The sequence below is a fragment of the Pogona vitticeps genome, chromosome 2 (genome assembly GCF_051106095.1).
Source record: "Pogona vitticeps strain Pit_001003342236 chromosome 2, PviZW2.1, whole genome shotgun sequence".
Taxonomy (NCBI): Eukaryota; Metazoa; Chordata; class Lepidosauria; order Squamata; family Agamidae; genus Pogona; species Pogona vitticeps.
This window is the reverse complement of record NC_135784.1, coordinates 259,486,256-259,499,961: the sequence shown is the minus strand read 5'-3', so window position 1 is coordinate 259,499,961 and position 13,706 is coordinate 259,486,256. Positions and strand designations below refer to the sequence as shown.

Sequence of the window (13,706 nt, the reverse complement as noted above, 5' to 3'; positions counted from 1 at the left end):
AAGCTTTGCCTTCCATGTGTTTTCTACTTCAGCTTCCAGAATGCTTCACCATTAGCTGCACCAATGGTGGTGCCAGAGTATTGAAGTCCCAAATATCCAGCAAGGCAAAGGTTGAGAATCAACCTTCAGATTCTTGAGAACTCTCTCTGTGATTTAGGATTAGACATGGGGGCTTCGTATTAATATACATGTACGAAGCCTGCCAGCACAGGTGGCTGGCCCGATTACCACCAACCCCCAGAACCTGCCAGACCACTTATTGCACGGCATGTAGCATGCATGGCCAGTGTCCTCCCCTGTGTCCCAGGTGTGGCAGTAGCCTGGTTTCTGCAGCTTTGCCTCCCTGCTCACACATCCTGGCAGGGGTAGGTGGGAGGATGAGTCTCCCTGCTCAGATGAAGAGTGGCTGGGGGTGGGTGGTAATTGAGCTGGCCATCTGTGTCAGCAGACTTCATATTTGTGTACGAATGAGACATAGGGGTGTATATAAAAACAAATCAGGATATTCATTAAATATCCCTGATTTGTCAGATATTCATTGTTTCCTATTCTTGGGGTCCAGAGACCCCAACAATACGAAGCAATGACTATAACCCTTTTATATTCATCCCCTCGTTCCCTATCTGCATATGCTGCCATGGATCAGCTGTTCCTTGGGGGCATAAGCAGAGAGGGATTTTCTTTTCAGGTGGCTTGCTAAACCTTGCCCAAAGGGAACCCCACCCCAGGGCTGGGAGATGGCTTGGTTCCCCTTTCCTCATCTTCCTATGCCTGTGCGGCATAAGAAGAGGAGGTAAGGGATCAAAGGGGCCCCCCAACTATCACTCTGCTCCCTGCTTTCCCTCCTCTTGCTATGGCCCGTGGGGCATAGCAAGAAGAGGGGAAAAAATGATATCTCAGCTGCTGCAGGATCGCTTTGATCTCTGCTGTCCCTCTTCTTGCTAAGCCCCACGGGGCTTAGCCAAAGGAGGGGGAAAGGGATCAAACAATTCTGCAGCCACGGCTGCTTGATTGCTTTGATACCTGCTTTCCCTCCTCTTGCTAAACCCAGCGGATTTTAGCAAGAGGAGGGGGAAAGGGATCAAAGCGTTGCACGATCACTTTGATCCCTGCTTTCCTTCCTCTTGCTATGTCCCGGGGCATACAAGGAGGGAAAACAAAAAAATAATAATGACCCAATGAATGATGAATTGATTCATTGTTTGTCGGGCCACTGGGGGACAATTTGTGGTTCCATTTTGGTGCTTCGTCCCCATCTCTAATATGAATACAAAGCCCCGATGTCTATTTAGGATCAGTGTGTCTATGGTATCATCTTTTCCCATGTGAACTAGTGTTAGAGATACTGCTCTGACTGTCACTGATTTCAGATATTAGGTGCATGGCAACCAGAGATGGGTCTCATTTGGTGACAGTGCCTTTGTTGTGGAATGCTCAGTTTGCACCTTCTCTGGTTTTTTGGTACAAATTAAAGACAGTTATAGTTTCCTGGTACTTTAATTAGCTTTTTAAAATTCTCCCATAGTTTTTTTTCTTCATCATATTGTTGTTCTGTTTCTGTTATTCACTGCTGGTGGAGATTTCAAGTTGTTTGAATGATAACTGTTGGGTTTTTTATCCTTTGTAATGCTTATGTTGGAAGCGTCATTTGAAAAGCAGCCTATCGTTTAAAAATGTATTTACTGCCTTCTGGGCTGCACTTGAATGTTTTGTTTATGTATATGGGTTTTTGGATAGATATAATTTCTTTATCCCCTTCTTGTTCTGTCTTCTATTTGGCATCATATAGATTCTTTCAATGTAAATGGAAATGAAGTAAAGTTTTTGAATTTTTTTAAAAAATAAAACTGCTTCCGTAGATATTCTATAATCAGGTTCCTTTTTCTTCAAGCAATTGCTGAAATATTAATAGGTCCTTTGGGACTAACACAGTAGCATTCTTTAAACTTTGTGGTAAATTATTAAATTAGAGCCTATATTTGCCATTCCCGAAGCAACTGACCTTGTTCTTTATTTTATTAATTCTGCTCTTTTCTCATTTTGCCAACAGAACGTACTGCTGCTTCTCTTAGCCTAAAATTGTACCTTTATGCCTTTACCTGTATGGTTTGGATTCTCTAGGGAGCAATTGGCAAAATATAAATCTTCCGTTTGCATATCAAACTTGCTTAGAAGAATGAGGAAGAAAGAAAGCCAGATATATGGCATCACACAAATGTTATCACTTGAGATTCTAATTTGGTTCTCAAGGCTGTACCTAGTAGTTTATGTGGTATAGCATATTAGGCCTATCCTAACTTTGCTCAGATTTAATGTATTGCATATTTACCACATAGTAGATTCAGGGTAATAGATTTCTTCCTCCACTCAAAAGAAAATACTTTGAAAATGGTTTGTGCATTAGAGAATATTCTGAAGCATGCCAAGTGCTATTTGGTTCCTTGGTTTGTGTTTTTATCATGTCATCCTGCTCAGATGAATCTAAAGAATGTTTTCTCAAAGAGAAAGGTTAGATTATACTGGATAAATGTCTACTAGCAGAAAGGATGAGTAAAGGGATTGCATTTTTGTCCATTTTTCTCTTCAGTGTAACATCAGGTAGAGAGGAGACTAGAACTATACAGTGGTGCCTCACTTAGCGATGTTAATCCGTTCTGGAAAAAACATCGCTAAGTGATTTAATTGCTAAGCGATATTAAAAAAACCATAGGAACGTATTAAAACGCGTTGAATACGTTCCTATGGGCTAAAAACTTACCTTAAAGCGAAATTCCTCCATAGCGGTGGCCATTTTGGGTGCCTCTAAAGCGAGGCAAAACAGCGGTGGCCATTTTGTTTTTGTGGTGGCCATTTTGGAACCGCCGATCAGCTGCTTAAAAAAGTTCGCTTTGCCATGATGACTTTCCCGCGATCATCGCAAAGCGAATTTTAGCCATAGGGGACATCGCTAAGCGATCGCTCCAGTGATGGCTAAAAGTCCATCGCAAAGCGATTTCATCGCTCAACGGAGCGATCGCTAAGCGAGGCACCACTGTAGTTTACTTCTTTTCTCTATTACCCTTCCTCTGTGGTTTGAGAACAAAATGGAGCAGCCGTAGTAGGGTAGATTTTGCAAACTTATTCACATGTACTGTCCAGTACAAAGAGAGGGATGAATGTAAGAGAAGTTGCTTGGGTTCCAAAGAGCTCTTTCTTTCATGGCTTACCTGCTTTCAAAATGATAAAACAGGCGGTAATTGTTGGAAGGATCTTCCAGGACATTACTTCTTTTGCACTTCTCCTGGTGCGTACCCAGTAGAAACATTATGGAAGCAAGAGTAGACTGTAACTAATCCTTTCATTTACTGTCTCTCACTGTCCTGTTGCCTTCCCCTCCCATAAAGATTCTGTTGTTTCGTGTCTCCTTCTGTCATTCCTTTCTCTAACCCTCAAACTGTTAACATCTCTTTCTTGACAGTGGGCTAAACTCCTCCTCTCTAAGCCATGTGCTCAGGCTTTGAGACATAGTCTTCTATCTATTTTAGGATAGGCTTTTCTATCATGTTTTTCTAAATAAACCTAGTAACTTTAGTAACTTAACTGAAAGCATAATCTTCTACCTGGTTTGTTCCAGAGAACAGTAATAAGCCCATGGTGAAAGTAAAATCCCAGCCTTGTTCCCCTGATCCAGCTTGGAGAGATTGACCGAAATCCTATTGCTTAAATCAGGGGAGTCCAACCTTTCACCTTCCCTGGGCCACATTAGAAGATGAAAATTTGGTTTGGGCCGCACATACACTTGGTTTGGGCCACATGTGGGGGGCAGCCTTAGCCATCCTCCGCAGCCCCGCTCCAAGCGCGCTTACTGGCAGCTGCGATCTCAGACAGCAGAGGTTGCCAGCTTCGACTCCGGTGGCTTTATGGGGCCGGGAGGGGGTCCACCTATTGACGGGGACGACGCAATGCAGTCACGCACCCCCCTGTCCCCTCTCCTCCCACTCCTTCCTTCCTTCCCTCTCTCCCCCTCTACTGTTGTGACATGCCCTGGCCACATTCTGGCCGCAAGCGCCGGCAGTGTAACTTGAAACTTTGGAATTTCTTTAAAAATAAAAAATTGCACTGGGCCGCATTACGAGTTGACCTGGGCCGCATGCGGCCCTTGGGCCGCAGGTTGGACAAGCCTGGCTTAAATAGTAAATCACACTAGAGTAGAACCACTGAATCAGTGGAGATTTGGTGAGTCAACTCCTCCAAATTCCATTTATTCAAATAGACCTACAGTATTTTAGTTATGACTTTTGTGAGCAAAATGTGTTGCAACTATAGTAGGCCCATTTAAATCACTAGAAGGTACAGAGGAGTTGATGCATCACATCCCCACTGATTCAGTGGGCTTACTCTAGTGTGATCTGCTACACGAAGAAGCAGGATTTCAGCCAATGTATTCCAGCATTCAACAGAAACTATATTTACACACTGCAGATAAGTGGGTCAGTTATAATCTATGTCTGCCCATTTTTAGAGGCAGGTCTGGCCTTTACATCAGTTTCAAAATAATTTCTCCTTAGAAAAGTATTTCAGATACTGTGAAGTACTCGTTGATCTTAACATATATTTGAGTGAGATCTGAAAAAGTATGTGGTACATGTCAGGAGGAAGAAAGAATGGAAAATAACTGCCCCACTTTCTGCATCCTGGAAGGAAAACAAGGTTTGACCTACAGATTGTATTTGTTCCTATCTAGGAGTGAAAATGAGAGGAGTGAATTTTACTGCATAACTAACTTTGTTTGCTCTTGTTCAAAAGTTTATCTTTGTGAAGCCTAAATGGGACTGACATTTTCCAGGTTTACAAATAATCTATTCTTTTTCAGAAAAGGAATTCTTGAGGAATACAGCCAGATCACCAGTCTGGTAACAGAAGAAATAGTGAATGTTCATAAAGAAATCCAGACATCTGTTGAGCAGATAGATCCTTCTTCGGAGTATGATAGTTTCATAGAGGCCTATAGGTAAAATATTCAGAGTTGTTTTTCGTTTTACATTAAAGCTATAATCTGTGAAAAATAAATCTGTTCTAAATACTGTAACAGATACAGTGGTACCTCTAATTATGAACATCTCCACTTGCAAACGTTTTGAGTTACGAACAGCTCCGTTTGCAAAATGTTGCTTCGACTTGCGAACAGAGCCTCGACTTACGAACGAAAAAAAACCTTTCCTGCTCTTTTTTTGACCTAAATTCATCTTAGGTCAAAAGAAGAAAAAAATAAAAAAATTCTCCCCCTAGTGGCAGAGTATGGATTAACCGGCTTTGCATGAGTTCCTATGGGAACTAATGCTTCTACTTACCAATAGCACCTCGACATACGAACGAAAAGCAGCCTGAACGGATTAAATGGTTTTCAGTGCATTTTTACGGGAAATCTTGCCTCGACTTACGAACTTTTTGACGTACGAATGCCATTCCAATATGGATTACGTTCGTAAATTGAGGTATCACTGCAATTTAGTGGTGACTCAACTTCCATGAGTGACTGTTTAGAGTAGCAGCAAGGGTGATATGGTTAAAATCATCTGACTGTTGTGAGGAACCTCTTGATAGAAACATTTTTTAACTAGTTTCTTCTTAGCCCTAAAGCCCAGTATTGTCCACTCTGATTGGGCCTGGCTCTCCAGAGTTTCAGGTAGCATTCTTTCTTGCCTGGAGATCCTATATTGTTTACTGGTCCTCCATTATTAGACTGACTAGACCTAACCCTACTTTCTGTAGGTTCTCCAGCAAGAACGAAAAGCTGTTCTCACCTATAAGCGCTGAACAGACCCTGTGCTAGAGAACTTTCCTGGGATTGGTGTGTAAGGCCATAGTTTTCATTGCTGAAGCAAATGCAAGAGGATTTGGAAAATATGCCATTGTGAATAGAAGTAATGAAGTGATGGTTTATAGTAATTAATATCTTGACTCCAGAGAAAGCCAGACTGTGATCCATTCTGCAAGGCTTCTGTGCCTGGAGTTTGTCTGTAAAGCTGTAGCAGTTTCTGGAATAATCTTTAGATTAATTTTGGAAGGTGAATAAAAAGTTGGTGGAAAGAACTAAGAGAAAAGAGGATGGAAGGGTTAAAAGAAGTTGGAAGTAGAAAGTAGAAAGAAGAATGTAGTGAATAGTAATATAGTTTAGCACAGTGGTCCCCAACCTTTTCCCTACCGTGGATCAGTTGGGGTGGGCGGGGTATGGGCATGCACAGGCATGGTACAGTCACGGGTGGGTGTGGTGCACTTCCGCAGGGGTGTGGCACACTCGCAATGTGTGTGGTGTGCTCACGCGCATGTGTGGGCGTGCTCACGAGGGGCACTTGCGGGGGGGGCAGGAGGTCTGTGTCCACAGTACGGTCCTGCCTAGGCCACGGACTGGTGCCAGGTCACGAACCGGGGGTTGGGGACCCCTGGTTTAGCAGAAACCGTTTACTTAGATCAGAGAATATAGTGTGACCTTATAAGATAGGAGCCAGTTACAATGAAGATAATTTAACCGATTTTATATTGTAGCTGTCAGATAAATTTCCTTTGTCTGCAGATGGCTAGAGTATAGGTTGTGCTTATTCCGGCAACACGAAAGCTTCATTACCCCACAGTGATAGTGTTTTTGTTAACGTGCTGCTTCAGATGTTTGGTTTATCTGTGTCTCACTCCTACTCTCTCAGCTGTGTACAAACTAGTTGCAATAGCACCTGAAGATGACTGTGTTTTGTATACTATGCAGACATTTTTATACAATACAGTAATGTTGTTTACAAAAAGGATAACTTGTACTTTTAATTGAAGGAGTATTTGAGCATTGTGTAAAACCAAATATTTGCTTTGCATTTATAAAGGACATCAGATGTTGAACAACAAGAAATAGAGTTTGATACATCTTTACTAGAGGAAAATGAAAATCTTCAAGCCAATGAGATTATGTGGAATAATCTGACAGCTGAAAGTTTGCAAGCTATGTAAGTTAATCTTAACCTCCTTCCCTTCCATCTTATATTAATGCCTTTTCTGTGATGAAGATGTATAAAGTAAGCAAATGAATTAATTCTATGTACATGTGCATAGTATGCAAAATGTACGTATGTTGATTCTGATATTGAGACTTGCAAGATGTCTGGGGTTTTTGTTGTCATTGGCCCAAATTCTTTTGTGTAGCTGTGGAGTAGTTGTAACTTTTGGAGGCGAATGGCTTGAAGTTAAGAAATACCTGAAGTCATTACTTGTATGTTGAGTCTTGTGGTTCAATATGTAATAGGGAATATGTACAGAAATTTCATATATTTAGGCAGTTTGCTTCCAAACCATTTGCATTACGCCAGTGTAATTAGGCAAGAAAGAGAGGCTGGGCCATTGTTAGCAAAGAATCTATAGAAGAGGGAGATGGGCAAAGAAGTTACTGTAGGATGTCCTGAAAGTTTAGAGCAGGAGGGAATTGTAGTCCTGTGGGAGGAGAGTTCTTAATAATAGCCTAAACTGTTGCATACCTCTATAACTTTTTCACAGAAAGCACAGAAAGGCCAAAGCTGGGTTTTGAGAAGTTCAGTGTGTCTCAAAGGGACATGTTAAAGCAGGTGGGAAGCAGGGGCAGAATATACAGTACACGGATGGAACGGTGTAACTGGTTGACTGGTATCCTGCCTCATTGTAGAGTTGCTGTCTGCGATAGTGATCGGTGACGTGTTAGTTTAGTTTTAAGAACAATCTGTGTGATGAGATGGGGGTTTTGTGTTAGATGTTAATTTGTAGAAGTAGTTACTGTTAGGTTAGAGTCAAAGGAAATGCTGTGAGGTAGTTTGCTGAGAGCTATGCTGTCAGCAAGTACTGAAGTGTCCGTGTGAAGAACCTGTGAAGTCTAATATGCATGTCTTCTTGATGGACCTTGTGTAAAATCAAGGATCCATATATATACTGAATGTATTAGTAAAGAGTATATGTGCTTAAAGTAGGAAATGAGAAGGGAAAAGACAAAGAACGTTCAGCCATCTGAAAAAAACTTGACAGACTGTAACTGGAAGTTTCATTCTATTGTTTTTTAATAAACATATTTTAAGTTGTTAAATACTGGTTATTATTTTGGAAATTAGCAGTCAGAAGCTACCGTAACATACATGCTGCTAGTTACTGCTGGGATGTATAGTCAACATTGTGATACCAGAATGACATAGGGTATGTGTGTGTTTCATAAAAATATGTTCTTACAGTTTTTTTTAGAAGGGCAATGCAATTCCAGCCCTTAGCTGTGTCCATTCTTAAGCAGAAGTAGAAATGGGACACTGGCTGTTTGCTGGGATTGATAAAAAGGATGGTCCAGGGGAAGAAGTTCCTATTTACAAATTAAATGAGAAGCTCAAACTTATTGAAGGTTTTTTGGGGGTGGGGGTGAGGGTGCGGGGTTGTTTCGTGGCAGCCCGCTCTGGATAGAGGAAGGTAGGAGTGTCTTGCTACATTAAGGATAAAGCAGGGAGGGGAATTAAAATAAATCAGAAGAGCATCTTTTGAAATACAGTGGTGCCTCACTTAGCGATGTTAATTCGTTCCAAAAAATCGCTGCTAAGCGATTTCATCGCTAAGCGAAACATGGTTTCTCATTGAAATGCATTGAAAACTGGATAATCCGTTCCAATAGGAACGAATTGTCGTCCTTAAGCGAAAATCGCCATAGGAAACATCGCTAAGCGAAACACGGTTCCCCAATTGAAATGCATTGAAACCTATTCAGTGCATCTCAATGGGGGAAAAATGCAACAACAAATTAAAAAAGAGTCAGAACAAAGTCAAATTTGGCTAACAACGGGTTTATTAAGTGCACTTTATGATTTAAAACATTTTAATCAGTAAACTTTAACTTTATAAATAACAGAAAAACATTTAAAAAACAGCAAGCATGAGGCTGTTTAAACCAGTGGTTCTTAACCTTTGTTACTCGGATGTTTTTGAACTGCAACTCCCAGAAATCCCAGCCAGCACAGTTGGTGGTGAAGGCTTCTGGGAGTTGCAGTCCAAAACTCCTGAGTAACCCAAGGTTAAGAACCAGTGGTTTAAACCAGTGGTTCTTAACCTTTGTTACTCAGATGCTTTTGAACTGCAACTCCCAGAAACCGCAGTCAGCACAGCAGGTGGTGAAGGCTTCTGGGAGTTGCGGTCCAAAATTCCTGAGTAACCCAAGGTTAAGAACCAGTGGTTTAAACCATTGTTAAGCGAAACAGGGGACCCAAAATTTAATCGCTTTGTGAAGCATGGCCCCAACCATCACTAAGCAAAAATCGCCCATAGGGACCATCGCTAAATGAAGCGCAAAAACACTCTGAAACAGTCATCGCTAAGCGATTTTGTTGCTAAACAGAGCACCCGTTAAGTAAGGCACCACTGTACACAAATTAAAACAAGAAAGCTAGTTTTCCTGAGCCATCCTTATCCAATAGCATTATTCTCATTGAAAGAGCAAACTAGGACACAGGATCAAAGCATACACCGAGTCCAAGTATAGACAGATGTAAGGACACGGGGAGCGTGGTAGAGAGTCTTGAACACATATATTCATGACCCATAAAAATACTGATGAAGCCTAACTTTATAGAACTTGGTAGTCTGTGTTGATTCTCTTAGGAACAACAGCTGCACTAATTTTTCCAGTGAGCAAGTCCTACTGATTAATCTTAACTAGATGGGGGGGGGGACCTGGCTTGCAAACAGTCTTCTAAGCCACTGGTTCTTAACCTTGGGTTACTCAGGAATTTTGGACTGCAGCTCCCAGAAGCCTTCACCACCAGCTGTCCTGACTGGGGTTTCTGGGAGTTGCAGTTCAAAAGCATCTGAGTAACAAAGGTTAAGAACCACTGTTCTAAGCCAGTGGTTCTTAACCTTGGGTTACTCAGGTGTTTTTGGACTGCAACTCCCAGAAGCCTTCACCACTAGCTGTGGTGGCTGGAGTTTCTGGGAGTTGTAGTTCAAAAACACCTGAGTAACCCAAGGTTAAGAACCACTGTTCTAAGCAGTCATGGCAGAGATTGTGCTAAGACACAAGTGAAAGACAAAAATTAATTTTTTTTACAAAGAGGGAAGTAAATATCTTGCAAAACAAGTGAGAGTCCACTGTTTAAGAATGATCCTGACTTTTTAAAATATCATTTTTATAACAGAGCAAGCTTATTGTAAAGAAATTACTCTTTTGATATCCATCATTGCTAGCCAAACACCACAATCTCTCATTCATTAGCTATCATTTACTGAAGATTACTTCTCACAGTTGGGTTGTAGAATATTTATTTAATGACTGAATGTTTCAGTTAAATTGCACTGCCCTCCCCAAAATAAGGCTTTGTAACTTTTAATTTTAGAGAATAAGAAGATGTATTTGTAATTTTGGGCAGTCTGTAATTTATGGTACCACTAGACCGATGCCTTGCATCGTCCCTCTGCATGAAGAGGACCCGCTTTCATTCAGGAAAGGGACTGTTCATTCTCTTACTATAAGGATTTAGGTGATCACATCCACTAAAAAAAGCATAGTAGAGGGCCAAGGATCTCATGCAGAGGAGAAGCAGGATATGTTATCAATCATCCCAGAGTGCAGAACACGTAACAATGGGTTTAAGCTACAAGAAGCCAGATTTAGGCTGAATATCAGGAAAAATTTCTTAACTGTTAGAACAGTATGGCAATGGAACCAATTACCTCGGGAGGTGGCGAGTGTGCCAGTCCTGGAGGCATTCAAGAGAATATTGGACAACCATCTGTAGGATCTGCTTGGACTTGAGTTCCTGCATTGAGCAGAGGGTTGTATTTGGTGGCCCTTTCAACTCCGTTATTCTACGATTCCACTGTTCTGTGTGAGTCCTGAGTAGAAACCCCCCCTGCACCTCCTGTATGTAAGTGGACTTGCTACCCATGCACAGCTCTGAATTCAGCCCTTAGTTCTCCTATATACCTGTATGTTGTACTGCTGTTCATTAAAAATTAATAATTGCTCCCCTCCACAACCAGCCTCAGGGGTTCTGCCCTCTTCTGTTACATTAAGAAAAGAAAAAGACACTGGGCACTCCTGCTTACTTCGGGCTAACGCTGTAAGTAAGGCAATAATTAAACCCCAAAAGAAAAAAAGTGTATTGTTTTCTGTAGTTCTTTTGTGTGAGGACCTCCGTTATTGCTGGTAGATTTTCATGATGAATTGTATAGAAAGAAAGGCAGTTAGAAAAGAATAACTACATTGTCCCACTAAAATAATTTATTTTGTTTTACTTGATGTTCTATACTGGCAGATTATTTGGGGTTCTTAAGGTAATTGATGGTGAGTGCACACTTAAATTAAACTAGATAGTTTGGGTGTGATAAATATTGCTTCAGAGCTGTCAGTTTCCGCGGTGAATCTTGAGACTCTTCTAATCTTTATGGAAAGTTGTGAATGGTATTTCTTCCAATGCATGCTTTATTTTCCTGGACTGCAGTTCAGAATTCATAGTCTTTTCTGGTTACTATAAACATTTCAGATATGCAGTATATTTTGTGAACACTGGATTGTGAGAACCTGTTTGCTTTTTATGCTATCAGACCAGTAGTTTCTAAGTAGCAAATTCTTTAGAAAAATATCATCAGCACAACTACTGCAGAGTAATTCTTCTATGTTTGAATAAACACAATTAGATCACACTCATTAAGTCGTTTGGAAATAAAAGTGCTTTCACATGTGGTAATCAAGTCTTTAATTTAGTTTTAATAGGATTTTATTATATTGAGGTGATTTTGAACTATTATTTCAGACAGTCTAGTCTCAAAATGAGGATGGGTCAGGGGGACAGGAACTTGTCTCTTTCATAAAAATAGTTTCTATCAGAAATGTTTGTACATTTAAAATAGTGAACTATGTGGATAAAATGCTGGTAATCTGAAATGGCTTTATCTCACTTTATCCTGTTAATCAATTTTGTTGCCTATTCAGAGAGCAAAAAAATCCCACTGAAGTGTGCACACATTCCATTTATAGTCTTGCATATAATCTTTTTTTTCCCCACATTGAAACGTTAGGTTGAAAACAGTAGTAGAAGAACTGATTCAAACGCAGCAGACACTTCTAAATAAGGAGGAGCTGGTATTAGAACTGGAAAAGAAGATAGAAGAGTCTTCCAAGATCTATGAAAGGAAATCTGAGTGAGTAGAAAAACGTTGTGACATTTTAATTGTGCCTGAAATTATTTAAGTAAACTTCTTTGAAAGCAAGTGATGTATTCAGCTTTATATTTTTCTTTTTAAAGATGCAACATGTTGTTTAGAAAGAATCAAAACATGTTAGAATTGTTGATGTGTTGCTGACTACTGTAAGGAAATAATGGGCTAAATTGTGGAACTGAGAGGAAGACATAGACCAGCAAATTCCTCAGTTAGCAATTTGGTCATTTTGGCAGGAGTAAGGGCCAGATATTTTGCATAATATTTTGCATAGTGTACGTGGGAGGGGCAGGGTCCCCACAGAGCCCATGAATGTCTCCTGATTTTGAAAATCCCTTTTTAAAGTTGTTTTTGTGAGAGCAACTGGCCAAAAATATGTTTTTCTCCTCCTGGAGGATTTTAGGAGTTCACTTTCCCAAACACTAGATTTCTTCTTCCTCAAAAAATCATCCCGAATCAAAACAAAACAAAACAAAAAACCAGTAAATGGGTGTCCAGGCAGTTCTTTAACATGAAACAACACTTTTGTTTTACATTTTAAAGTTCGGCATAGCCCCTCATGGGTGCTGGAGGCATGATTGTGGCCCTAGGTCTGCCAATATTACTGTCAACTGTGACATAGAGGGGCTCTTCAATGTTATATCAATTATCATAAAGTCATAGGCACTGGAGAGCTTAGTGTGTTTGCAGTTTGAACATTTTTGACCCCAAGAGGAAGTTGATAATAGATTTTGGACACTGTTGCTTGTTGGGCCCTTCCAAGAGAATTGGGTACCAAAGGTAAAATTGGACTTTTCACAACCGCTGTTCGCTCTGTACACATGCTAAGGGGTAGTGAATGTGCAGCAGGTGGTTCCTCTCTAATGTATCTGCTGCATATTACGGAGGAGATGATTTGAGAAGCGATAAATATGTAAATATATAAATGTGCATTCCTGGATGTTGCTTTAATGTTTTGAAATAGTTTTTTAAAATGTTGTTCATCTTTCCATCCTTTTTTAGTGTTGTGCTTCTGCTCAGCCAAAAGCAAGCACTGGAAGAGCTAAAGCAAACTGTTCAGCAGTTGAAATGCACTGAAGTCAAGTTTGCGGCACAGAAACAACTTCTACAACAAAAAGTACAAGAAAATGATGGGAAAGAGCCCCCACCTGTAGTACATTATGAAGAAGATGCTAGATCAGTCTCTTCTATGGTAATTTCTGTGCTTATTATACTGGAACACTACCATTTATGTATTACATGGATTGCGAATATTGGTGACTATTAACCAAGGAATATAGTATGGTTTCAGGCCACAAACTGTTGTTTGTCCCTTTACAGCTGCTTTATGTCTATTATTCTTTAAACTCACCATTGAAGGTCTTGGCCATTACTACAAGCATGTAAAAATGAATTGAAATTAAGTGTTCATAATGGCTAAGAATGTAAATCCATTGTTCAGAACCATAACACGTATAATTATCAGATATAGGTGGCAATAAACCAAGGCTGATAGTTGCTTGTTCATTTTTGGCTAGGAACATCTGTCTGTC

At 40.4% G+C, this 13,706-nt stretch overlaps 1 protein-coding gene across 6 annotated transcripts in view; it reads left to right on the top strand.

Moving 5' to 3' along the window:
• The window catches only part of FER (FER tyrosine kinase), a 239,676-nt gene that overhangs the window by 42,594 nt on the left and 183,376 nt on the right, over window positions 1-13,706 (top strand). For all 6 annotated transcript variants that reach the window (XM_072992471.2, XM_078386258.1, XM_078386257.1 and 3 more), the window contains 4 exons: window positions 4,853-4,990; window positions 6,852-6,971; window positions 12,034-12,156; window positions 13,177-13,366. In XM_072992471.2, the coding sequence (XP_072848572.2) occupies window positions 4,853-4,990; window positions 6,852-6,971; window positions 12,034-12,156; window positions 13,177-13,366 (571 nt within the window). The remainder of the gene's footprint in view (window positions 1-4,852; window positions 4,991-6,851; window positions 6,972-12,033; window positions 12,157-13,176; window positions 13,367-13,706) is intronic.